This window comes from Trachymyrmex cornetzi, unplaced genomic scaffold (assembly GCF_001594075.2).
Source record: "Trachymyrmex cornetzi isolate Tcor2-1 unplaced genomic scaffold, Tcor1.1 scaffold75, whole genome shotgun sequence".
Taxonomy (NCBI): domain Eukaryota; kingdom Metazoa; phylum Arthropoda; class Insecta; order Hymenoptera; family Formicidae; genus Trachymyrmex; species Trachymyrmex cornetzi.
In genome coordinates this window covers 1,342,755-1,369,477 of record NW_017300081.1, presented here as the reverse complement: position 1 = coordinate 1,369,477, position 26,723 = coordinate 1,342,755, and the positions used below count along the sequence as shown (strand labels likewise).

The following is a 26,723-nucleotide window of genomic DNA, read 5'->3' as shown; positions in this document are numbered from 1 at the left end:
TATACATATTACAATTTTCTTAATTTGCTTTAACATATTTTTAATAAAAATTAACATTTACCAATAGAAAAATCAGTATAAAGTTTTAGAACAAATTTACGTTATTATATTTATTTCTTCCAGCCTTTATGAAATTGAATTATCAAATTTAATTATATAAACATAAATTATTATTTACATAATAATAAATAATCATTACTGAACATAAATACGTAAAATATAATTTCGTTCATTTGTTCAAAAATTATATCATTTTTTAATTATTTATCTTACAATTAGATATGTATGTACATTATTATAAGTCTAATAGGCAGTAACTTATATATTAATACACTATATCGCGACATAGCGTATTAAAGTAAATTATATTTTAGTGCACTTATAGGGTATATCAATATGTGTAGTAAATTACTATATTAATATATGCATAGTACACTAATATTAATATATTTACAAAATGAACATTTTTCTAAAATATTAAATGTTTTGTTGTTAAATATTTAAAGAAAGTTAAAGCTAGAAAGAATTAATTACAATTACATATTCACTTTATCTAATATTACTCATAGAATTATTTCGATCATTTGTAATCATCGTCTATTATTAAATGTTTTATGAAAACTAAAAAAAATATTAGTAACATTTAATATTTGTCTATTTCTTGATCAGTAAATTTAACACAATTTAATAACATTTTGACTTATTATAATTAAACTCTGTACCTTGTGTTTTCTATATGTATTCTGTGAAATATTTGACATGATAGTTCTTAACTTATGAGCTGCATAAAATTATATCAAAATCGTACAAATCCTATTCTACAATATTTACACCAAAATTCTAATGTATCTCCTTTTCATATAAACTTGAAACATTTTTGCTTATCATGCGGTATTCGTGTCTTAAACAATATCGAATCAGCTCGATACTGTGTATTCAATAGAGGCATATAGCCAAAAACCTAAAATCATTAATTATACTGAATAAAATTAACGAATTTATTTAAACGATAATAATAATAATTTAGAATATTTAAATGTAATAAAGAAAAATATAAAAATAATTAACAATAAATCTTTTTACCTGTGAAAAGAAATTGATACATTTATGTCTTTCTTGAAAATGAGTATCATCTTCTGAAAGTGAAACTGGACAACCAGGACATCTAAATGTCCAACGTGATGTTACCTAATAAACAAGCAAATATTTTAATATTATTGCATCGTATATTAATATATTCACATAAATTTTCCAAGTTCAATCGTATGATTAAAATGCAAACAGAAATATTATATTACAAAATGTTTAAGTTGTAATATATAATTGCAGAATTTTTATAAAATCTGAATTAAGAAATTAAAAAGTTTTGATTTATAATATTAATAAGAGTAATGAATATCTTCTCTTCACATAAAATATATGTATAATGTCTTACTTTAACTGGTGGTTTCCTTGTAAGATGAGATATTAAAAAATTCATTGCAATGTCCTCACAATTCATATATTCGTCAACTTTATCTCTTATTGCTTGTGGTAACCAATGTGTGTACAGATATGTATAATGTTTATGAATGAAAGCAGCCCCAGTTAAAACCATGGATAACTCGCAAGAATAATTAGAATTGTAATTCCAAGCGTTGTGATAATTCTGGTCCCATGCATGAAATCGACCAGGGAATCCAACTACACGATCTCGATGTTCCCTCCACACTCTAAAGATGTACGTTAATAAATAACAAAAGTATATTCGAATAAAAAAACTGAAAAATTGGCTTACCTAAAACCAAACATGATTTCATCATGTCTCAAATGAGCATCATCATCGATAGAAAGGACGGCTTCTGTCTCAATTGCATCAAATGGCAGGAATCTATTATTCAAACTATTTCTTGGAGCTTTTATAACCTGTTCAAATATATTTGAAAAATATATTTTAATGTGTAATCTTTAAAAATAAATGAAGATACTATAAATAATAAATTAAAATTACATGTATAGGAACGCCGATATCAGGCCACTTGAGATCTTCTACAGGAGGTTTCGGACTATTCCATACTACAAGTACCTTGTTTAAATAAGGTAAGCCATAAAGACGCGCCAATGAATTTATAAGAACTTGTTCTCTTTCATAAGTTAACATGACAATTGTAAATTGTTCTCTTGGATAATTTCCTCCTAACGATTCACTAAATTCTTTTCCAGCACCTCCAGCACCTTTACCTATCGGTCGAAAGCCAACTTCTGAACCTATGAAAAAACAAAAAAGCAATATAAATATAACATGTAACTCTCGTAGAATAATTTCTAAAATAATGATTTTACCAAGAAATTTAGCGTCACTGGGAAGAACAGTATCAAAAGGTAATTGTGGATACAAATTAAATGGATCCATCCAATCATTCCAAATTTCATGATTTTGAATTAATAGTGTTGTATAATTTCTCTTGAAAGCAGGAGATGGATACGGCGGTTCTAAAGGACCTAAACTTTCTTCAGCTTCAGGTTCGGCAATAATGGCATCCGATTTTAAAGGCTTTAAAATAAAAAATAATGTAAATTATAAAATTAAATGTGTGTTTTTCATGTTAAAGTATATAATACATACTTTAATAAGAAAACCGTGTCACATTAAAATACGTACCACAAAGCTTTCGTTAAAAACACTAGGACTGGGTGTTTGAGACGCTGGTAGTGGAGGTATACCAAGTCTGTCTCTTATTACTGCTATGGTCGTATCTACTACACCTTGAGCAGTACTCATATAACGTTCCCATATTAATCTACCTTGTCTTCGAATAGTCAAAAGATCGTTGTCAGGAACAGCGCGCAGTAAAAAGTGCATTTCAGTCACTCTAGCCTAGATAATTATATAATTCTATCAATATCATTTCAATATAATTAAAAAACAAATTTAATAATAAATTACTATAAAAATTACTTTAGGTAGGAAAATAACTGCTCTCCTCCAATCAACAACTTCGTTATAATTAAGCAAAATCTGATCACCACCAAGAATGACTGGTATTGATCCAGCTCGTAATGCTTCGTACAATCTTGCTTGCATAAACGAAGTAGTCAATAATGTAGCATTGCTGGGAGCTAAGATCAATGCAAATGTTGATTCCTTTAAAATAGCTCTTCTGGATGAATCAGTTCCACAAAGAGACCAATCAAGAGTTTGCACAGGCTTACTCTCCATAGAAGCTGGTATACATTCAAATTGAATGAAAAATTTATCTAAAGTTATTCCGTTGCTCATATCTTTTAAATGTTGAATAATAAATGCATCTATATTATTATCATCAATTATCAATTTTTCCAGATCTATATCTGCGTCATCAATTTGATATGTCATCGGTGTACCCATAAAAGTCCTCATTTCTCCTTGGAATGACAGCAAATATTTCCTTCTTGCAGGTAACATTTGTGCGCATTCTTGCCAAACATCTCCGCCAGGTGGTCCCAGAATTGGTGGAACAATTAAATCGAAATCATCGCGAAATTGGTTTCTATAAAATGTTGACTGTACTACTATCGCTCTGCCAGTATCCAGATTACTAAAAATATTTCCAGAATCTGCAGATAAATCTCTACGTGCAAGATTTAATAATATGTGATTTCTACCGTCTCCACCCCAATAGGGAAGTGCTTGTAATTTCTTTATATCTAAAGCTTTATTATGACGTTGATCACTCTTTTGATGGAGACTTAATGCTTCACCAATTAAGACTATGTAAACACATGCCTCTGCTGGATTTCTAGTAAGATGTGGATTATATCCTACAATCAATTTTCTTTATATAACAAGTTTTATCACAGATAAATACTTCATAATGCAAAAGATATTTTTAAATACAATCCTGTTTACTTTGTGTAATATATAGTTTATTTATATCCTAAATACGTACCTAATGTTTGTTTAATAGTCGTTTTTAAGAAACCGTCTACATCCCATCCTGGATTAACTACCGAAAATTGATCTGGATCATACAAGTACACAGGAAAACCACTTGTCAGTGCACATCGACTGTGATCGAAACAATTGTACATTCTACACGATCGTGGATCTGTGCTAGGTAATACAATTGGCAGAGTGTTAATCAATATTCTCTTAGGTGGTGCTAATTCAGGCGTGTTTCTTTCCACTGCTTCTTTCTGTGCCACCTGTGCTTGCTCCACACTTATTTTTAATCTATCAAGATCCGTTTGCTGATGCAGTAACTCTTGCTTCAGCTCGTCTATTTTTTGCGTCAAGCTATTAACTTCGCTCTGAAGTCTTTGCCTCTTTGCGCTCAGGTCTCTCAATTCATTGCTCACTGAAATTTTTATACGAAACATTTCCTCTATTCTCATCTTCAGCTGTGACGCTTTCATGGATGTGAAATCCTCAAAAGCCTCCAAGGTTGAGAATGTTCTATACATATCCCTATCTGGAACATCTGATTCTACCTGAAAGTCAACTCAAAGTCAATGCAATGCATTCTGGAGCAAATAATTTTTAAAAGCTTAACTTTCTTCTTTAACTGTACCTTAGATAAATAGTAATGCGTAAATAATGGCACAATAAATAAGACTATAGACGTCAAAATAATTATCCTTGACAATTTGATGTGTGTCAACCATTGGCACATCTCCCTCCCTGTTCCACTGTGATAGAACGGAAGTGCCTCGTAAGTATTTCCCATCATGATTATATGGAATTGCTAAGTATTTTCATCTGTCTAATAAATTCTGGATACTTCCATCTAGCATTTTCTTGGATTTCTGCAAGTAATGTTACACAGACATTGTGAGTAATCTCATGAGTTTTTACTTCATTTTGCATGTAACAAAAACAGCTTTTCATCCATAATTTCTTACAATTTAGTTTAATTTAAAGGACAAAGAGCACGCAAACGCATTATTAATACTAGTACCTGTTCACACTAGAAACCGACGTAGAAATTAAACCTGGAGATGACTTTATCAGACCATATCATCGTGCTGTCAATAACCTTCGCAATCTCATGGTCTCCTCCGTTTCCCTGCTATCCAGACCGAAAAAATCACGAGCCGGAGCAATCCCACGAGGACTTTTGATAGAGTCACATTCTACGTCACACTACTGACTACCCTCGGTCGCATCGAGGACATCGAGGTTAGTCCGGGTTAGTCCCGAGATGCGTCTCACTTGCATACGTCGTCCATCTGATATCTCCGCTCTCGTGAGAGACCCAGCGGAATGCAGCGTATACTACCGATCCACTCAATGCTCTCGAGATCGCATGCCGAAAATGTGAAACGGCGTGGCGAACGTGAGCAGCTGTCCGGGAGTTATCGGAGTTGATCGGAATTATCCACGTCAATCTACTTTTCGAGATTCGGAAAGACTCGACGATCTCTTCTGCTTTCTCGTTAATTCCTCCAGCCGCGTTCAGTCGCATTTGATGTCGCATGTCGCGTCAATCAAATTCGAGTTCGAACGGCCCGCTCGTCGTCGCCCTCCAGTCGTCTCGTATCCAGGTTTGCTCCGATGACGTTTGGTGGCACATCGCGACTCGCGACGACACGTTGCGCATCCGCGTGATGTATTCGCGTCTCTCGAGGTCTTCGTCGAACATGCGCATGTTCATGCAATGTCCATGTCAAGCGTAGTGCGAGGGGAATAATATTTTGGCTTTCGGGGGCCTAAAATTAGCCGAAAAATGGTAAGCATTCGAGAAAAGTGCGATTATACGCCAACAAGATCACGCTTGTGTCGCGTTATTCAACCAACCGGTCTGTCTCCTCGTCCCGGAGTTTCGCACCTTTTCGAGTTTTTAGAATAACCTATCCCCCGCACTATAATGATGTTTTTCACACTCACGTCGACCTCGTCACCCGGGACGATGGAGCAACGCGAAATTTTACTTTGTGGCTTCCCCCCGCTACTCCCAACTTTAAAAATATGGTTGCGTTAAAATGATCTCTGATGCAATGCAAAACCGTCTCGACATATCATAGTGTGTTTTGAATGATATACAAGCTGTCATTTTTGTATTTTATGACTTTCAGACAGCCAAGATAACTGCTTGAATTAAGATTGTAGAATATTCTATTGACATGTACTTTTTTTAATTATAATGTAATGAGTTTCAGAGTTGTATTGATGTCGCTTTCACTTTTACCTACTGTTACTTTTTTATTTTTAAATTAATGATAAGAGAGTTTATAGCACTCATTATTTTATTTATGTTGCAGCATAAGTTAAAATTTTCACAAAGGGACAAAGTGAAAAAATTTATAACGTTTACACAAACTGGAGAACAAACTGCGATATATTGTTTAGCCCAAAATGATTGGAAACTGGATCTCGCTAGTGATAATTACTTCCAAAATCCAGAAGCTTATTATAAAGAACCGAAAAATTCTGTTGACAAAAAGAAATTGGAAATATTGTATAGCAAATACCAAGGTAGGATTGCTATGAAATATTAGTGAGAATTCATTAGTCTATTATTTATGTGTTTAATGTTAATAAATAAATTATAATTATTATCTTACAGATCCAAGTGAACCTAATAAAATTACCGCGGATGGTATCATGAAATTTCTTGACGACTTGAATCTAAGTCCTGAGAGTAAATTAGTTCTAATCATTGCGTGGAAATTTCGTGCTGAAACACAATGTGAATTCACTAAAGAAGAGTTTATGAATGGAATGGTGGACTTAGGGTAAATATTAACTTCTATGATATCCATCTGTGATGGTTGAATAAAAAATGAATGTGTTGTGAATGTGCCTTACATTCACATTATTTTTCATCATCAGGCATGTGTATATAAATATAACTATTTTCATAATTATTTTCAGTGTGGATAGTATAGATAAGCTAAAAGCGCGATTAGGTAGTTTAGAAAATGATTTAAGGGATCCTCTAAAATTCAAGGATTTTTATCATTTTACATTTAATTATGCGAAAAATGCGGGACAGAAAGGCTTAGATTTGGATATGGCAATTGCGTATTGGAACATTGTATTAGACGATAAATTTAAATTTCTTCAATTATGGTGTCAATTCTTACAGGTAAGTAAATTTTGGATATTACTTTTGAATTTACTTTTTTGGCAAGTTACTTTAAAATAATAAACTGATGTATTCTAGGAACATCACAAAAGATCAATTCCAAAAGACACATGGAATTTATTATTAGACTTTGCACTTATGATCAATTCGGACATGAGTAATTATGATGAAGAAGGTGCTTGGCCTGTGTTAATCGATGATTTTGTAGAATGGGCACAACCTCGAGTTCGTCAGTCTCTCTAACGATTTTCTTTTTTTTTTGCAACATTCTCGCACATGATAACTTTATTCGTTTACAAAAGATATATTTTTAAAATTATTTTGTGAAATATTTTTTTCCGATGACGACTTTGTTTTACTTTTTAAAATTGATTAGAGACGAATTAATGCACATAATATAATGAATCATAGTATATACCATATAGCATCTTGTAATATGCATTCTCAACAATTTACAATATATCGCTTCAGTAGATACAATTTCATTTGCTAAAATATGTAAAGAGAGAAAGTTTTGAGTGTTTGCTTAAAAAAATAATAGTTATTTCCTTATTTATTAAGTTCAAGTTGTGTGAAATCTACTAACCACATAGATACTTGTACAATAATTTAATTACGACTTTTGCTTTATCTTCAAAGAGAAAAAAGCATTGCCTTGAAATTGATCATATTGTACAAAAGTAATATATGTGTGAGATGTTTATTTACATGTGGGAATATAACAGAAAGTTGCTCAACTACCACCGGTAGTATTTGCAAGCAATTAAAAAACTCGACGTTCTTTTGAAATAATATGTCGGAAGCAAAATTGGAAGAGAAATTAGTTCATATGTTCCTGTAGATAGTAATTTCTAGAAATTGCGTTGTTGAAGAAATTGTTATTAAATAAATTCTACGATACTCTATTACACGACACTTAGAATGTATATAAAAACATAAAGAGAAAGAAATCTGTATTTTAGACATTATACTATTTCGGCATCATTCTATTTATTTTTTTATATTCAATCAGGTTATAATGAAGAGAAATTTGTTTCTCATATGTATATTAGAAGAAAGATTACTTGTATACAATATACTTCTGAAACTTTATATAACATTGTTCTAGAGACAAAATATAATTTTTTTTATAAACTTAATATAATAGTTTTCATTTTCAATCATATGGTATAAGTTCATTCATGGAATTGTTGTATAAAAAGTCATTTGTGATGTTTTTTACAGATTTGATTCTCTTAACAAGTTTATCGTAGGCATTTTGTATGTTAAATATTATCCCTTGTAACTACATTCTATAAAAATTTAGCGCAGTAATATATTTAGATTTTTATCTATACAAAATATGTGGAGATTATAAAGACATAATGTAAAAATTATTTATTATCGTAAATTGGAAAAATTGTTAGGAAATCAAAATATTGCAGCTATATATATAATAAAATTATGAAACAAAAACTTTGGAATAAAATTATCTCGTCCACGCGTTTTTGATTAAATTTTATAAATATAATGTGAAATAGACAAAAAGAGAAAATTTCAACAAATATATAAAGCAGTATAAACTTATTATTGTATGTAGTTACATATCGCCAGGGATACGTTTGCACAATACTAAACTCATTCAAAATAGAATATATTATTATTCGAAAGTGAGGAAATTGATATTCGAATATCATTTTCGGATATAATTTTCCTTAATAGTTTCAGCATTGTGCAGACAATACATTGTTTTACCAGCCTTAGGAGAAACAGAAAGTAAATTGTACATACTGTAAATAAATATATCAATCTATTCAGTGCGTCTCTGTTTAAATAAACTGCTGAATAAATATACACCATATTTCGTGTATATTATCTCTATGTGTTTAAATGAATATTAAATAAAAAGTTCTGCTAAAAGTCCACAATTATATTTCGTGTGTGTATTATTTATTATATAAGTTAGAAAAAAAAATTTATTTTCTAAGTTTATAATCGGCAAGAAATATAATTATTAATAAAATACGTCAGTATTTAGTTATAAAAATGATTACATTTTACAAGATTTTTTACATTCGCATAAAATTCTATTATGGCCCTTGCATTGTGTATAGGAATATAAGAAAGCTAATTCGTATTTATTAGCGTGTATATTGTAACAATTTTTTAATACATCCTGAATATACCAATTGCATAATGATTCCAATCTATCGATAGTTGTCTGCATCACATATTTTTTTTCAATTATTAAAAGGAACATAATATTTGTATTTACATTGTATTCTTTAGTATTCATTAAAGTCTCGAACTTACCTGAGCTATGACTAATCCATGATTTGAGTTGTCAGTAGTGTGACTGTGTGAATCAAATAAAGTGACCTAAGAATAAAACTTGGGTCTTATTTGTACAGGATGATCATTAATTATATGTGTCAACATTTTAAAAAGTAAATCTAATTCAAAACAAAAAATGCTCTATGTGATTATTTATTTAGACGATCACCAACTAAGATATGGATATATAATTAAGACTACCATGTAATGATTTCTATTGATTATAGCTACATGTGTGCTTACCTTACTTGTAGTTTCTTGAAATATAAATAATATAGTACGTCCGCATGTGATAAGCAACATAAACAAAGTGTGACATTTTGGATTTTTGTATTACATTTTTCCTTAGCGTTTCATTGAACTCGTAGTTTTACAAAATTAACTAGATAATAATATATAACTAGACACAATTGATCTTAAATAATGACATATGAGCGTAGTTATTTTATATATATATATATATATATATATATGTATATATATATATTATTCAAGTGTAAGATGTATATATTCAAAAATTCTTCTATTTGTTCAGAAATATAGTTGAATAAGAAATAAATAATTTTTTTTTTTGAATATTAATAAACTTACACATGTGTACAGTTACATATATATATATATATATGTATTAGGTCTATTAGGATATAATTCATATTAAACATTCCTATCATACCCATTCTTTTAATATATTTAAGCTCTTGCCCCCATGTTTTAAAGCATCTTCAGTATTCAAATACGGATGTGATATAAGCCTTTTCTTAATAAGCCACGCATGAATAGTGTTACCCTCAATTATTGCCTCTGCCACAATAATATTTAATCTCGGGCAGTTTTCTATATCATAAATCGATACATTGCCTCTTGAGATTCGTACAGCCACAAGTAAACATATAAGTGTACAGGCTTCACTTACTGAGGGTTATTCAATACATAAAAAAAATAAGTTTTATCGACAGTATGATATATGTGAGTATACTCTCAATTTGATATAAGTAACAAAATATAATTACGTTTTTGTCCTGGTGGATAACGGCTTTGTGTAAATTCAGGTTGATACCATAATATATCTACTTCGTTATTAAAACAGTTTTTCATATATGACGGAAAGTGGCAGCTAAATAGTGGTGGTAAAGTCATAATTACAAAAGTATCTTTTATTCCATATGTTTCTCATTACTTATTAATTTTATTACCAAATACATCTCTTTGTGATTCATATTTATGTTCTTTCCAAAAAGGTTTAATGTGTATATATATAAGTCAAGACATTTTGGATACCAAATTTTGTATAATAGTTGGGTTATAATTGTATTGTGTGGTATATTATGGAAAACAATTGTATGAAAAATAGCTACATTCATTAGATACAAATTAATTGTTTCATTTCAAGTAATTGAATTAATCGATTTAAGTTATGTTCCGCTACTAGCACTGAAAATCTATAGTTCATGTTATGTAGTACCTATAAAAAAACTGATTTACTGTGACCCGCCTTAATGAATCGGAAAATCATTTTGGATGGAGTAGGAAAAACGAAGAAGATGAATAGAACTCGTAATGTATAACACGATTTTTAAAAAGTATAATTTATATGGTTCTTAAAATAATAATTGACATCTAAAAATAACTTTTTTAATGATTTTGTTGCCGAAATAATTGCACAATTGAGAAAAGCAATACAGCTTTTTTAATATAAATCGTACTTTACAATCTATATTTCCAGAACATATTTCCAGCTTACTTAATAAGAGAATGAATGAAAGCGAGAGAAAATTATTATTTGATATTTATTATACTTCATAACAAAACACATTTTATTAATTGAATTTCTCTTTATAATGATATTTCTTGCAGTGACATATTGATCATTGATCGATCGTTTCAAAACATGATTTTTCTTTAAAGTGATATAAATTTCATCATTTTATTCTTTTATAAAAAGCATATTGTTCCTATGAATAATTCTTTTAATATTTAGCATTTAAAAAGAATGTATGAAATTCAGTTTCAAATATATGCATGTATGTACGAATGTATGTATATTATCATAAAAAGTATATAACAATATACTTATTATAATAAGATATAAAAGCGTCTGTGCTACACGTGTAAATAATATGACTTTACAATTATGAAACTAATAATCTATTCAAGATTAGTTAATGTGTTATATATGCCCAAGATAACACAAAAGTGGAAATATATTTCATGAATATAAAAACAAAAGACATCTTTATATATTTACATATAGACTACATTCTGTTATTCTGCGAGTAGTGAAAAATCTATGGTATACGTCAGGGCTGTCCAAACTTTGCTCGTGAGTGGAAAACGCTTCCCCCTCTTCGTCATCTCAGTAGAGCGAGACGGAGCGAAAATAACAAAGGATAGGCGCCAAGGCTCCGCCTGAATTCAGGTCTGTCCGAGATTCATAGAATAAAGGAGCCAAGGAAGAACCCATTTCTCAATATACAATTATTGTAGCTGTTTTTTATTATGTTTATTATACTCAGCAGTGACACCCAAAAATTACAATAAAATTAAGCACAAACGTTTCCACCTTTAATTTGATCATCATCAGTGATTTTTGCAACAACTTATGATGACCAGAAATTAAAGGTCGAAATTTTTAAATAGATTTTATTGTAATTTTTATTTTATGTGATTGTATATTCATTTCCGCATAAGGCAACAAGCGTTAGTCCAAAAGCCTTTTAATACTTAAATTATTTTAATATTTTTAAAAAATTGTACAAATAAATTGTATTTTATATACAATTGTAAATAATTATATATTGTTAAATTATATTATTAATTCTATATAGTTATATATAATTTTATATAATTATATATAAAATTTTTTTTCCTGGGATGATTGTATGCTTAAATTTCGGCTTAAATAACTGTCTATACATTTTATGAATCTTTATTCTATGAATCTCGGACAGATCTGAATTCAGGCGGAGCCTTGGCGCCTATCTTTTGTTTTTTTCGTTCCGTCTCGCTCTACTGAGATGACGGAGTGGGGGAAACGTTTTCGACTCGCGAGCAAAGTGTTGGACAGGCCTGATATACGTAATAATAGATTTCCAGTACTCGTAGATGAATAACATAGCCATAATTTACTATAAAAATAGAAATACGATAAAAATCAAATGAGATACATTGCATTATAATAGAAACTGATACAACACGATGTTAGCTAAAAATTTAAATTTCTAAATTGACATCGTAAAATATTAAAAATATAAAATTTTCGAATTAAGTACTCATTCAAATTAAAGCCTTCTCATCAATTTTTCTTTTATAATATTAATAGCATATTAATTTTCGCAAATAAAATATTTTACCATTCTTATATTTACGTTTTGTAAAATTTTCATCAAATTTGTTTTCTATTTTCAATAAAAATTCGTCAGTTTTCATTAAGCAAATAAAATCATACGCGTGCTATGAATATGATTTATTTTAAGTCAGTTCAGCACTGCATTTAGTCTTCTAAATCGTTAGTTTATTATGAATAAATTTATATTTTTTTAAACGTATATTACACCTGGCTTCTGTTTCAAACGAACATTTTGTCATTTGTATTTGTCACTGTTATTACAAAAATGTGAAAATCGTTTTCATAAATCTTCTATATCATATTTTCGCACATTGGATTCATTAAATCTGAAAGCAACATATAAGTTTTGTATTATATAGTATTTTATAAAAAACTTCCAATTAAACTTTCTTCAAGTTATAATCAAACAGGTAATCATATAGATATATTGTAAAGAACGGATAATGATTTAAAAAATGCTATTTATAATTTATAAAGTTTATTGTTATATATTTTTTTTAATTTAAAATTAAAATAAATAGTCAGTGTTGGTAATCGTACGATAATTATCGTACACATACGATAATTTTACTTATACGTACGATGTATGATAGTACTTCATTATCGTACGCCTAAAATTTTATATTTCTGACTTATTACGATAATTTTATATTTCTGACTTATTACTCTTCTCTCTTAATTTTATATACATATTACCAACAGAGTAGGCATTGAAAAAGACGATGAATTAAATGATTCTTGGATGATATCGTTATTTATTAAAAATCATAGAAATTAAGTATGAATTTTAAATATTATTAGTTCTTTGAAGTGTGTTCGTTTATAATTTGCGAGTTATATATTGCTTAGTCTTATCAAAGATTTATCGTTCTAGTCACGTGGCTTAATCTGTGAAGTGAAATGACTATAATTGATGCTACTACGATAAATACGAAAAAATATACATATGTACTACATACATAAAAACTTGTGATATTGACAATACAAGTGAACTTACTGTCTACTGTCAACATATGTAAAAAGCCACATTTGTACCGTTTCTTTCTTTTAAAATTGTTTTAAATATATTGAAATAATCACTTTCCAATTTTGTATTTTTAACCTGGATATTATAGAAATACAATTTATTCTATAGAATGTTTAAGCTCTTGAAATCAATAAAAAATGTCGGTTATTGTTTCAATGATCGTGTATTAAGGGACTTCTAAAGTGTTGAATGGGTAATTTCAGCGAAATCGGTTGAGAATTGATCGAGAAAGTTCTGATCTATTTCGGAAGCTGATTTCAGCCTAAGTCACTTCAACGTTAAGTAATAAATAAAATTGTTATTTCTGACCGTCTTGATCACGGATTACAACTTTACATATTTCGTATTTAAATTTTGTTCGCGCGCGCGCGCGATGGGTTAGGTATGATAATCTTACGACCCTGGTATGATCGGCCACTGCTTCTAGGTTATCAACACTAATAGTACCCACCAGTAATCAGAATGATCTATATGTAGTTGGATAACGTGTTGGTATACTTGTGGTAAGAAGACGTGACCAATGTTCCCATCCTAGAAGCTTTGCAATTTCAATGCATTTTTCATCAATTTCTTTTAATTGTTTTTCTTCATAATAGCGTGTCAATAATTTCAAATAACGTCCATAATGATTATTGATGTGTGCATGCCATAGAGATAAAATAATAACCTAAAAAAGATATAGAAATCTTATTTATCATTTTATAATGTAGTACTTATTAATTATCTAACGTTTATTCGAGTGGAGATACGAGGTTTCTAAATAAGTGAAAAATTTTTAATGATTCTTTGTCGAAAATTAAGGGAGATTTTTTTATATAAACATGTACTCATATATCCTTCTGAGAAGTTACACTCCTTCAAAGGAGGAAGTAAAAATTAAGTTGTTTTTTATTAATAAGCGTCCTTTTTACTAGAGAAAAATGTTCATTAAATTTCATTTTTCTAACTTTGTCTTTCGTCCAAAAATTAACAAAACATAGAAACTTAATTTTTAGAGAAAGAGGAAGATAAAAATTAAACGTATACTCTTAATCTCTCCTATAGGGATAATATATTACTTTTGTGCATTTTAAAAGATTGCTTTAAAAATAGTAATATTATTTTTACCTTATTGTCAGTAGGTTCAGCGAATTTCTGTACTTCTTGCCAATGATGTGTAACGCTTTCAAGCAAATGTTCGAAGGATCCATCTCCCTCCCCAGTCTTTGTTCCATGTACGTACAACCGCGCCAATGCACAGCCTTTTCTCACTAATCCTTCAATCAAACTGTTCTTTTGCTTCTCCATAGTTACTTTGATTTTAGCCGCATCAGGACGCTGATCGTTTTTCAATCCATAATATGCTAATAACTTATCTTGATCAATATTAGTGATCACAGAGTCAGCAACTGTTATTATTTGATTGGCAAACGCAATAGCGTTTTCTGAAAGATCATTCTGTGGTACATGTCGCCGTGCTTCCAAAGAATCCAACGAAATCAACATAGCAGTGTGGACAGGCAAATGATCTGAGAAGGCACCCTTCAATTCTCCATACAACGTATTGGTGTGATCACCAGGTTCTGTTACAAACAAGAACAGAATTCATTAGTATTAATTCGTGAAAATAAATTTTCAATTAATAATGTATATAATAAACGTCATATATATTAAAGACCACGTTTGCATACATGTAGATATATTCATGTTAGATTTGTTATATTACATGATAACAAATGTCAGTTCTCAAATAAATTATGTATGCTGTTAATGTAAATAGTTTGTTTTATTATAAACATAGTAAAAGAATAAAAACTAATCATGGATACATATTTGCAGAAAGTTAGATAAATGCAACAATTGCAATTACATGCTCAAAAGAGAACACATGTATCTTAATGGATATAAAAAAGGATATAAATATTCACATTATGGAGAAAAATACATAAATGTCCACATTTTAAATTCAACCCAACTTACTTATTGATGGTGCTAATTGATGGAATATAAACCGGAAAAAAAAGATAAAAAATATATATGTGATAGTACTAAATTAAATAATACTAAATTACTCTAAATTTATATCTATTGTATATTTAAACATTACAATATCTAAATGTTAGATTACCAAATTTAGCAAGATAATTGCATTTTAAATCTCTTATTGCTTCCTGGTATTCATCCCACTTTGTAGTTTTCTCTTTCTCAGATTTAGCAGTAGAACTGACATTTTTCTTGGTAGGCTCAGATATGATGTATTTAAATACATGACTATCCACCTTCTTTCCAATATCATCTTTACAGAAAGTCAATGTACCTTGAAGATAACTACCAGGGGTAGCGTATTTGGATACTCTTTGCAAAAAGAAAAGAAAAATATTTAATGTATCAAGTGATATATTTTAATAATAAAAATATAGCAGTTTTTTGTTATTTTATTTTTGTTATATGTATTACATGCTGAAGCCAAATAGAATAGGAAAATAGAATGAATACTATAAGAGAAGAGCGTAATAGTGATCATAATATATATAACAGAACATAATCTCGCAGAGAAATAATACACTCCATTCATATCAAATGTACTAATACGTTACATTAGCAGCAAAAGCATAATTTTTGTACATGTAAAAAGTCAAATTATTTTATTGTGGAATAAAATATTCGCAAGTAATAAAAGTTGACAATCAAATTTGAAGAAACAACTATATAAATATATGAAATCTCTATGAAGAAATTTTTTAAATTTGCAACATTTTTGAAGAACAGTAACGTCAAACTAATTAAAAGTAGTAGAAAAAGTAGCAGTTTTTTAATATATACGTAGGCAAATTTTTTTATAAAACTTATTTATATTAACTATATGAGTTTGATATATGTGTAATGTTTGAATAAACATAGATCAGAATTGACATTACTTATCCGATATATGTTGATGTATCTGTTTCAACTAAGAATGAAAAAGGAATAAAAATTTGCCTATGTAAATTTGCCTTTTTTAAATGTACCTTTTCTTGCAATAAGTAATATCTTGATATTGTATCTTATATGCAATATCTTGATTAAAGACAGACATAAGCATGCATTTAAAAATATGTTGTCATATAACTGAATAGCAAATGTCCTTGATTTTATTATAAAGCTTTCAAATGCAAAGTATGTATAAAATTGTATTATAAACTCACTTGTTTTCAGTGCTGCAATGTAAGATGAAAAAAAATTATCTTAGTAGCATTTCAGCACTAAATACTTAATATGTTATATTATCAAATATCTCTAAATGAATGTCACAGAATTTACAGATATGTATAAATTTTTTAATCAATTTGACATCGATGTTTTCTTGTGTAAAACGCGCTCACGCGCGCGCGCGCGCGTGTGCGTGTGTACAATTTTTCTTATTTATAATTTGATTTATAAGCAGTTGGAAATAAAAAAACTTTATAGGAATTGAGTTTCAAAACGGAAAATTAAAATTGTATTACTTATACAAATTTAAGAAAATTTCGTTTTAATAAAATTTTAACACAAAAATCAATATTAAATGTAATATATTTGACATTAAAAAATAAAGAATTATATAAAAAAAATTCCAATAAACTTTTTACTAAGAAAAAGCGGTACCAAATTAGTCAAAGAAAATGTGTGTAAATTTTATGACATCAATTTAGAAACATCTTACATATATATAAAATATTGAATTATAATATTTTTATAAACGTTTTTAATGTACACACGTATGCATTAAATGTATTTGTTTATAAAAACGTTTATATAAATATTTTCATTCGTATATATTTAATTTGATAATCAAATAAAAAAAACGAAAAAATTATTAAATAAAACTCAAACAATATTTTGCAAGCATACTACTATGTGATATTTTCAAATTGTAAAACCTTTCAGAGTTTATAAACAAAATATTTTTATATACAAAAATACAAAATTTTGCATAGATAGAATATTTCAAAGTATATATTTTTTATATTTTAAACATATAATTTATCAACGTATGAAACAAGTGCGCAATAGAGATGATTTGATATTGAGAGTATATCAATAATTTACTTTTAATATACAGGATATTTGGAAAATAATGATAAATCTTTCGCATAGAGACAGAATGGACTAAACTGAGAAGAAAAGTTCTCTATCATTTTGCAATTGTCGCAATAGGTAACAAGATATTAATTGCTAAAAATTGACGAAAATTAGTCTTCAATAATGTTTTACTCAAATACTATGAACTTTATAGAAAAACTACAAAAGACGAAAATTGTTTATTTTCTTCTCATAGAACTTTACGAATTTTTTTAGAATTTTTTATTAACTTTTTAGTACTGCATTTTCTCATTTTTATCAACATGAAAAAATACAGTACTAAAAAATTCTGAAAAAATTCTGAAAAAATTCTTAGAGCTCTATGAGAAGAAAATAACTAATTTTTGTCTCTTGCAGTTTTTCTGTAAAGTTGATAGTATATAAGTAAAAAATTATTGAAGACCAATTTTCGGTAATTTTTAGCAATTAATATCTTGTTAACTATTGCGAAAATTGCAAAATGGTACAGGACTTTTCTTCAATTTAGTCCATTCTGCCCCTACATGAAATATTTATCATTATTTTCCAAACACCCTGTATATATGTACACATACATATATATAATGTATTTTAATATGAATTATATGCAAAAGTATGTATATGATGTGTGTACAATGTAAAAGTATGTTAAAATATAAAAAAATTTAAATATTTAAATTAAAATTATGAGTGCATATATAAAATAATCAACTAACCTATAGTATAAATTTTTAAGATAAAATGTTGCAATTAGAAACCTTGAATATTTTAAAAACTTTCGGTCCCAATTATAAAATTTTCTTTATAGATAACTTTCATAGTTGCAGATTAGTCTTATGCAAATAATTATTAAATATTTAACTACATCTATTATTATGATCGACAAATTTAGAAATGTCAAACTACATTAATTTACGTATATCTATAACACAAATACTAAGAAAAAATATTACATATACAGATATAAATGTAAACACTCACTTGCTTTCATTAGACAGTGGAGCAATATACAGAGGAAGAATATGACCAGGTGGAATACATGCAGCAACCATTTTTTTTCCACCAATAATGGCTTGCGATTGATTGGCATAAATATCCAAATTAATTGGTGTACTAAGCTTTTGACTCAATAGTAACGGCATGTCTGTCAATCTTTCCAACAAATCTTTTTTCTCATGACGTATATGCATTTTCAAAGTGTAATCTCCCTTTTCTAATTTATGAATTGTATACTGTAATAAATTAATATTATTTTCATATGTTAAATGAGACTGTACTAAGCCAAGTTCCATATTTAGATCTTAGAATTATTATATCAGTGTTGTGAAAAATATACAATCTTAAATATATAATTGTAAACGATAAAGAGCATACAGCCACAATGCGTGATATATTTAGCTTAAAACATGTATTTCAAATAAACAAAGTAAACGTTTCGGTCAACCATGTGACCATCTTCAGTACAATACATTTTACAAATTGAAATTGGAACATGCACATAATCCGAATACACAACAGAAGAAAATTTCATTACATGATCACTAAACTATTTAATTTTTTTTAATAAAAAGATACAATATAACAAATTAAAAGTTTGCAATCGTATATATGCAGCGAAGAAACATTGCAGTTACAGAACGGTTTATATTATGATGTTCTATTAAAAATTGTATATCCGTCGACTACGTGATTGCCTGATGCTATTGTAGATTATTGAATAAACCAAAAAAAAAAAAAGAAAAAAACATTAAACAACCGAAAAAACGTTAATCATCAAGAATTATGTCAATTAATTTTTATAAAATCGCGTTCTGTCAATAATGATTTTTAATATGCTCATTGCGTATTCGTTAATATATGTTCCACCATCAGATCCACAATTCCTCTTCAATCATACATTATATGTAAAGATTTTAGATTTTTATATTGAAACTTTAATAATTGTTAAGTAACGTTAAAAATCATTATTGACAGAACACGATTTTATAAAAATTAATTGACATAATTCTTGATGATTAACGTTTTTTTGGTTTTTTTAATGTTTTTTGTTTCTTTTTTCTTTTTTTTGATTCATTCAATAATCTACAATAGCATCGAGCAATCATGTAGTCGATGGATATAAAATTTTTAATAGAACATCATAATATAAACCGTTCTGTAACTGCAATGTTTCTTCGTTGCATACATACGATTGCGAACTCTTAATTTGTTATATTGTATCTATTTATAAAAAAAAATTGTTTAAAGAGTTTAGTGACCATGTAATGAAATTTTCTTCTGTTGTGTATTCGGATTATGTGCATATTCCAATTTCAATTTGTAATATGAAAATTTATTGTGCTGAAAATGGTCACATGGTTGACCGAAACGTTTACTTTGTTTATTTGAAATACATGTTTTAAGCTAAATATATCAAGCGTTGTGGCTGCATGCTCTTTATCGTTTACAATTTTTAAATTTAAGTCATTTATTTATCTTATCTATCTTAAATATATTTTTATTATTAACGCAATATTTTATATTATCATGTATATATTATATATATATATATATATATAATACATAAAAAAGTTAATGTACTTCTATAACGACAAAAATCCAGTACAATATTTCATTATATTTAAATATTAAAATAAAAAACTCACTTTAGATGGATATGCATCTCCACAACTTATCAATTGTTTATTACTGTCGTAAATCATCCACATTTGGCTTTCATATTCGCTTTCATATAACAAGTCACTAAGCAATGCAGCATTTGGTGTGACCTCAGTTGATTTTGCCGAGTGGAATGTGTATGTTAGTTGTAATTCATATATTTGTCGTGATGGTGGAATAATATCACGTGCTCGTAAAGGAGCAATTTTCGATTCATTAGGCCTATAATGTTACATGGCAAAGTGTATCTCGTAATCATTAGTATAAAAATAAGATGCAGAATCTCAAGTAAAACATACTTTAAGACTTGAACAGATGTCTTCAGAGAAATGTTGGGTACAACTTCTTCGTTTCTAAGAGAGCTGCGTAATTCAAGGCGATTTATTCCATCTCCAGATAGCATTGTAAGATTACCGTTTATCATATGAATTCCATGAAATTCTATAGAATAATCAATAAACATATCGCCAAGATTTGCCCAATACTTTGCGATAACTACTTCTAAAATTAATCCACCCTGAAAAAATTATTTGCATATACAGATATAATAAACTAAACGATTACAAACATTGTACTTTTTAAGAATGTGTTTATAGGTACATCTTTAATATAAATATTTTATACCTGAACAGCAAATGGTTGAACAGTTTCCGATTGAGATGTAACACTTATTATTCTGTTAACTTCAAGAGTTTTACAGGCTAAACGAGGTTTTAATTGAATAGTGTGCATCACAAATCTACCAGTCTTATCTTTTTCTGTGCTTTTCAATCTGAGAACTGATTTAAACGTATAAAAAATAAAATATAATGTATATAATGTTATCTAAATTACATTAAATAATTTTTTATGATAAGATTATCTTTAATATATTACCTGCCCAAGTAGCATCTTCTGGAACAAGAATAAAATGACGCTGAATTGTATTAGGTTTAAATAATACATTTGTGTATGTTAAGTCTGGAAGAAGTGCAGTCTTCGGTATTGTCATTGGCTGGACAACAGTTACCGGAATTTGAAATACTGGTCCTTTCGCGATATTAGTTACGTCATACGCTCGTACACTAAAAATTGTAAGAATGCAAACTTATAATTGCAATTACTTTAAACTAGTTGATATAATAATGCAATTTAAAATAACAATTTTTACCTAGTAGCATGAACACCTTCTGGTAAATTAGTAGCGTCAATCCTAATAGCAAAAGCACGAGGCATATGCATCAAGTCCAGATGTGTCGGAAATTGGACCCAGGAAGCATCACACACCAGTGTTAGCTTCAGATTAAAATCTATTTTGCGTGCTGGATCTACAAAATAACATTAATTAATTTGTACGAAAATATTATTATATATATCATTTTATTAAAATATTAATTAAAATATTTTATATACTATTTTATTAAAATATTTTATATTATTCGTTCTAGAAAAATCTGATATTGTGATAATAAAAATAAAAAAGAACAATTACATAAAATCGTTATGTATTGTTACCTATATTTTCGCTATTTATAAATACTGGTTCGACTGTAATTGCATAATCCTTTGCACGATCAATGACACCTGTTCTCATATGAATACCTTTAGAATTATTAACGCCGCAATTGATAGCAAAACGTACGTCTCTTTCGGGTGTATCACAACACGAAATGAGATTATCAAATGCACGTTCGACTTGTAATAGGCCAGAACCTTGTGCAAATGGATCTAAATTGGGTACATAAAGAGCAGTATTTTCAAGCGCTCTTTTTATACTATAAGGAGAATATAAAGAACCCTTGGCAAGAAGACCCGAAATAAGAACCGCTGAAAATATAAAAGTATGATATAAAAGTATTTTCAAAATCATATCAAAATTTAATATATGTCATAGATATTATAGATACACACCAACTGCTCCAGTAACATGTGGACTTGCCATACTTGTACCATTCATAAGTTGACTTTTTCTAAGAGTAAAATTTGGAACGCTGGTAATGGCACCTCCTGGTGCACATACTGTTACACCAGCACCTCCATCTATCATTGGGCCACGGGAGGACCAAGTATATGGCATGCCTGGCATCTTTTCTCTTAAAGAATATTCAGCTACCATCATATCAGGCGATACATAAGCACCAACACTAATAATACTGTTTGAACTGATGTCTGGAGGAGTTCCTATATATTTTTTAAAGTATTTAGATGTAAGATGTCAAGACACATAGAGCAACAAATAACTGTCTCAATATATTTTGTATTGATAATATTAATACAAATTGTAGCAATAAAATTAAATTTTAAGAAACTGATATAATAGAATGTGTGTGAAAAGAGAATAATGAATTTTATATTTACCAATAGTACACAAAGCTGGGCCCAGATTGCCAGCAGATGCAACCCATGTTACACCATATTCGTCAATAACTTCGTTCATTAATTCTCCTATTCTACCTGTATTTGACCAATGAGCATGTTCACCATAACTCATGTTTATAACATGAACCTTCTCTTTACGTTGCATTATATGGATCATTGCCCGCACTACTGAAGTTCCAGTTTCCATTGTGCCAATACGACCATCACCGACAGTAAGCGAAATAATTTGGGCTCCTGGTGCCACTCCATTCAATTCTGGATTATCAGGAAAATATGCAGCTGCGATTGACGCAACATGTGTCCCATGACTCGCTGTAATATAATTTAATTAAAAGTCTAATAGAAAAATCGGGCATTTAATTTTATAAAACTTTAACAAGATTTTTGTCATACTTACAGCATAAACTGACAATTTCTAATGTATTGCCTTCATCATGAATATTAATACTAATATTTAACTGGTCTTCTTGTGTAAGAGGAGCAAAATCTCTTGTAATAGAATATTCACCAAGAAAAACGCCAGTTTCCAGGTTACCCACTTCAGAAGTATCAATACATGCTCTATCATAGAAAAAATAAACATCAAATCGAACAAGTAAATATAATGCAATTTAAATTTTAAATAAATAGGTATGTGCATATTTAGGCTTATCACATACTCGAAATATGATTACCTCCAAATATTACCATCGTGGAAAACAACGCAATCGTAAGTAGGTCCTACATCGCAATACTTTTTTTCAATATTATTCAATACTTCAACTCGAGCTTCAAACTCTTCTTTTTGCAGTCTTTCTTCCAAAGTCGATAATTGTGGATTTTTATTCTCAAATTCCTGTATATTATATTTAAGAATATTACATAACTTTTAATATTTATAAAGTAAACTTATATCATTAGCTAATTATTAATTAAAAAATGAATAATGTATTGATATAAGTTTACTTAATAAACAGGACAATACATATTTTAATAATAGTACAAAAAATTTCTGCTTATAATAATTTAATTCAACATGCAAAATACAATTTTCAATTCTCTCTCTCTCTCTCTCTCTCTCTCTCTCTTCCTCTCTAGCCAATTTTTTTACGTTAATGATATATTTTTATATCTTCAATTTCTTGTATAATATACTCGATCTGCCGCAACTCGCCGGCTCGCGTAAAGTAGCCACGGTAGTGGCGCTGCGCGTAGCTTAGCGCCGAGACACTACCAGTGTCTCCAGATATCTTTAAATATTTTTACATGCCTTCTTGTACACTTAGAAATTAATATTTAAATTATATACTATAAAAATGTCATAAAATTAATAAAAATGTTACACACATATGTATCATTCACAATATAATAGGCTTTGCTTAAGTAGATATTATATAATAGAATCAATAGCTTTACAATAGATCAATCTGCCAAATACAAATATAGCATTAGATACAGATCACTGTGACATGTTGTGAAATAGCGGCCTCATTTAATTGCATGGTTTGACATGCATTCCTATCTTTGGATCACATGGACTAATATTCTAATTATAATACTATTCAGAGACATTTCTATTGATTTCCAGTTCTTGCGACATTTCAATAACATTGTAATTATTTATATGCATTAAAGACAAAATAACAACTTTTGATGTTGAAAATTTCCAATAAATACATTTTAAAACACCACAGAATGAGAGATGGATAGTTAATAACAAAGAGATTAATAATATTCAATTCGATTAAAATTCTCATATACCTGAGTTGGAAAAGTTGTAAGTATATATAAGGAATGAAGTGAATTATAATCCGTTTTTTTAAATAAATGTAAAGTATTAACATATTTCAATAAAAAAATATTTTACCTGTAATTGTCTGGAGGCTTCTGCAAGTGCTGCTTTATGTCCATCATCCCAAAGACGCTTCTTGCGTTCTGCCACTACTCTTTCCTTTAGTTTAGTAGGATATAATGAATACAGGTTTTTTAAACCGATATGATATTCTCCACTAGGGTTATTCCAATTAGATGGAACCTAAATAATAAATAATAACTAAATGTTGCAATTAATATATAAGAGAATTGTTATAATAAACAATTATGACATTAATATGACATTAATATATATATACATATATATATTTACACGTTTTGCTAGATAGTTAATATAATTAATTTAATTGATTTTACAGTTGCACTTACTTATACTTTTGTAACTAGCAATTTACAATTCTAAAAGTAACATTAGGTTATAAATAAAAAAATGTACAGTGTAATTTTCTATATAACACAATATCTTTTCTAAGCAATAAAACAGTTTACATAAACAGGATACAATACACATACCTTTAATTTACGACCAGTCAGACCAGTCATATATCCATCAGGTGCTTGGACAACTTTGCTAGTGTCTACATCCCCTGCTCCACTACAGTCAAATCTCTCAATAATTTTGGGTTTTCCATCTGAAGTCACCTAAATCCCATATACATTGATTTATAGATAACAATGTTTATTTTTTCACTAAAGTTTTTAATAAAGCATTATTAAAGTTTTATTAAAAAATAAATAATGTGAGTTCTATAGAACTTTAATAATATTTTAATTATTAAAGATTTAATAAAGACTGTCGAGAATACAGTATGCATAAAAAAATAAAAAATAAAATAGTACACTTTAAAATACGATTAAAAAAAATTTGTTATTAATTAAATATACTCACAAAAATTATGGTATAATGCGAGAATAGCTATACAAATTTGAAATTATTGTGAAAAAGCTCAGCCGCGATTAACTGATTTATTATTGACATAACAAAGCTCACACATAACAAGGACTTTCTGTCACTCGATAAGATCTTCTCATATCATAACATAATGCGATCATATCGGACAAAAGTAAACGAACAGCATGACTTTTATCTTTCGATGGAGATAGTTGACGAAATGCGGGAAACATCTCGGACAAAAAAATAAGAAGCGAACGCTAGAAATGATACCCGTCGAGACACATTTATCACATTTACTTCAAAATTTTGCACTCGTGTTTCGAAGAAAAGGCGGTTCTTGGGCAAAGGGAATTAGCATCGTGAGGAGCTAATTTTTTTGAGAGGCGTGTCAACCAAGTAACCAATACTAACCAATGCCCGTGAATTCACCCTCGGCTTACCTGCATACCCGGGGCTCCGGGGTCCACCCCCGAGTCCAGCATCGCAATGACAACACCCCGTCCATCGTACTCCGGATATTTGGTAAGAAACTGAGTGACACCTGTCTCTTTTTTAGGCAGCAGGCCCCAAACAGGAAAGTTACAATCGATGACGTCTGCCATGTTTCAAGTGCCACTGCCACCGTGACTGCAGGAAAACCACCCGAGATGTTTCCTTTGTACTGTCGTATAGCCTTATATATTAATCGAAGAACTAGCTCTGCGCCTGCGTGTGCGCCAGTTGAGATACATCAGTTTTTGAGGTTATATTAGGTTAAAGGCGGACGATACGTACCGATATGCATCCGTGCCGTTGACGACGGCCTGTAATCTATAATTTTATGTTAATTTTTGTTATATAGATGCTTGTTATATAGGTGCTTTATGAAAAAAATATGCGACTCGACAAATTATTGCCGTAAAGATGCATTTTTTTTATGATTCCCACTTGCATGGATAATTGGAGTATATGTCGTGACAACAATAATGAGAGTGCAATTTTGTAACTCAAATATTATTCTCAATATAATATGTGTGTTTATATATATATATATAAATCAATCATCAGGATAATATAATTTAATAACAATCGGAGGTGAGGGAGGTATTCTGAATAATTACCTACAATTGTAGTATATAAAATTAATAATACTATTACTATAAAATAATAATTGTATACACACACACACACATTTAAAAGCACAGACAATTTTTTATTGTAATTAATTCC

General features: G+C 29.0%; 2 protein-coding genes across 4 annotated transcripts; one reads left to right on the top strand and one right to left on the bottom strand.

The window, feature by feature from the left end:
• Positions 1-712: 712 nt before the first annotated feature.
• On the bottom strand, positions 713-26,243 carry botv (tripeptidyl-peptidase 2). 2 transcript variants are annotated; one of them, XM_018518432.1, is made up of 28 exons: positions 25,955-26,243; positions 25,133-25,261; positions 24,654-24,821; positions 23,482-23,642; positions 23,205-23,368; positions 22,787-23,119; positions 22,340-22,609; positions 21,944-22,255; positions 21,600-21,756; positions 21,326-21,513; positions 21,074-21,228; positions 20,749-20,966; positions 20,437-20,671; positions 18,773-19,023; positions 15,840-16,066; positions 14,840-15,294; positions 14,231-14,399; positions 10,033-10,271; positions 9,339-9,404; positions 3,909-4,449; positions 2,939-3,780; positions 2,642-2,857; positions 2,323-2,533; positions 1,991-2,247; positions 1,778-1,905; positions 1,436-1,712; positions 1,084-1,188; positions 713-961 (listed from the first exon to the last, which is right to left on the bottom strand). In XM_018518432.1, the coding sequence occupies exons 1-28, from the start codon at positions 26,114-26,116 to the stop codon at positions 857-859; spliced, it is 6,741 nt and encodes a 2,246-aa protein (XP_018373934.1). In that variant the 5' UTR covers positions 26,117-26,243; the 3' UTR covers positions 713-856. The 2 variants fall into 2 exon arrangements, with proteins under 2 accessions (XP_018373934.1, XP_018373933.1); XM_018518431.1 differs by lacking the exons at positions 9,339-9,404; positions 10,033-10,271; positions 14,231-14,399; ... (14 more) ...; positions 25,133-25,261; positions 25,955-26,243 and adding exons at positions 4,530-4,764; positions 4,917-5,254.
• Positions 5,507-7,389, top strand: SCCRO (defective in cullin neddylation 1 domain containing SCCRO). 2 transcript variants are annotated; one of them, XM_018518437.1, is made up of 5 exons: positions 5,507-5,687; positions 6,220-6,433; positions 6,525-6,693; positions 6,833-7,046; positions 7,125-7,289. In XM_018518437.1, the coding sequence occupies exons 1-5, from the start codon at positions 5,685-5,687 to the stop codon at positions 7,287-7,289; spliced, it is 765 nt and encodes a 254-aa protein (XP_018373939.1). In that variant the 5' UTR covers positions 5,507-5,684. The 2 variants fall into 2 exon arrangements, with proteins under 2 accessions (XP_018373939.1, XP_018373938.1); XM_018518436.1 differs by lacking the exon at positions 5,507-5,687 and having other exon boundaries at positions 6,211-6,433; positions 7,125-7,389.
• Positions 26,244-26,723: the final 480 nt, after the last annotated feature.

Bases quoted from the DNA above. Each gene is read 5' to 3' on its own strand.
- botv (XM_018518432.1), bottom strand. From the start codon at position 26,116: ATGGCAGACGTCATCGATTGTAACTTTCCTGTTTGGGGCCTGCTGCCT. The intron at 21,757-21,943 runs GTAACAATACAT...GTTATTTTGTAG, and splicing joins TATAAATAGCGAAAATATAG to ATCCAGCACGCAAAATAGAT. The intron at 21,514-21,599 runs GTAAAAATTGTT...TACAATTTTTAG, and splicing joins GAAGGTGTTCATGCTACTAG to TGTACGAGCGTATGACGTAA.
- SCCRO (XM_018518436.1), top strand. From the start codon at position 6,211: ATGTTGCAGCATAAGTTAAAATTTTCACAAAGGGACAAAGTGAAAAAA. The intron at 6,434-6,524 runs GTAGGATTGCTA...ATTATCTTACAG, and splicing joins ATTGTATAGCAAATACCAAG to ATCCAAGTGAACCTAATAAA. The intron at 6,694-6,832 runs GTAAATATTAAC...AATTATTTTCAG, and splicing joins AATGGAATGGTGGACTTAGG to TGTGGATAGTATAGATAAGC.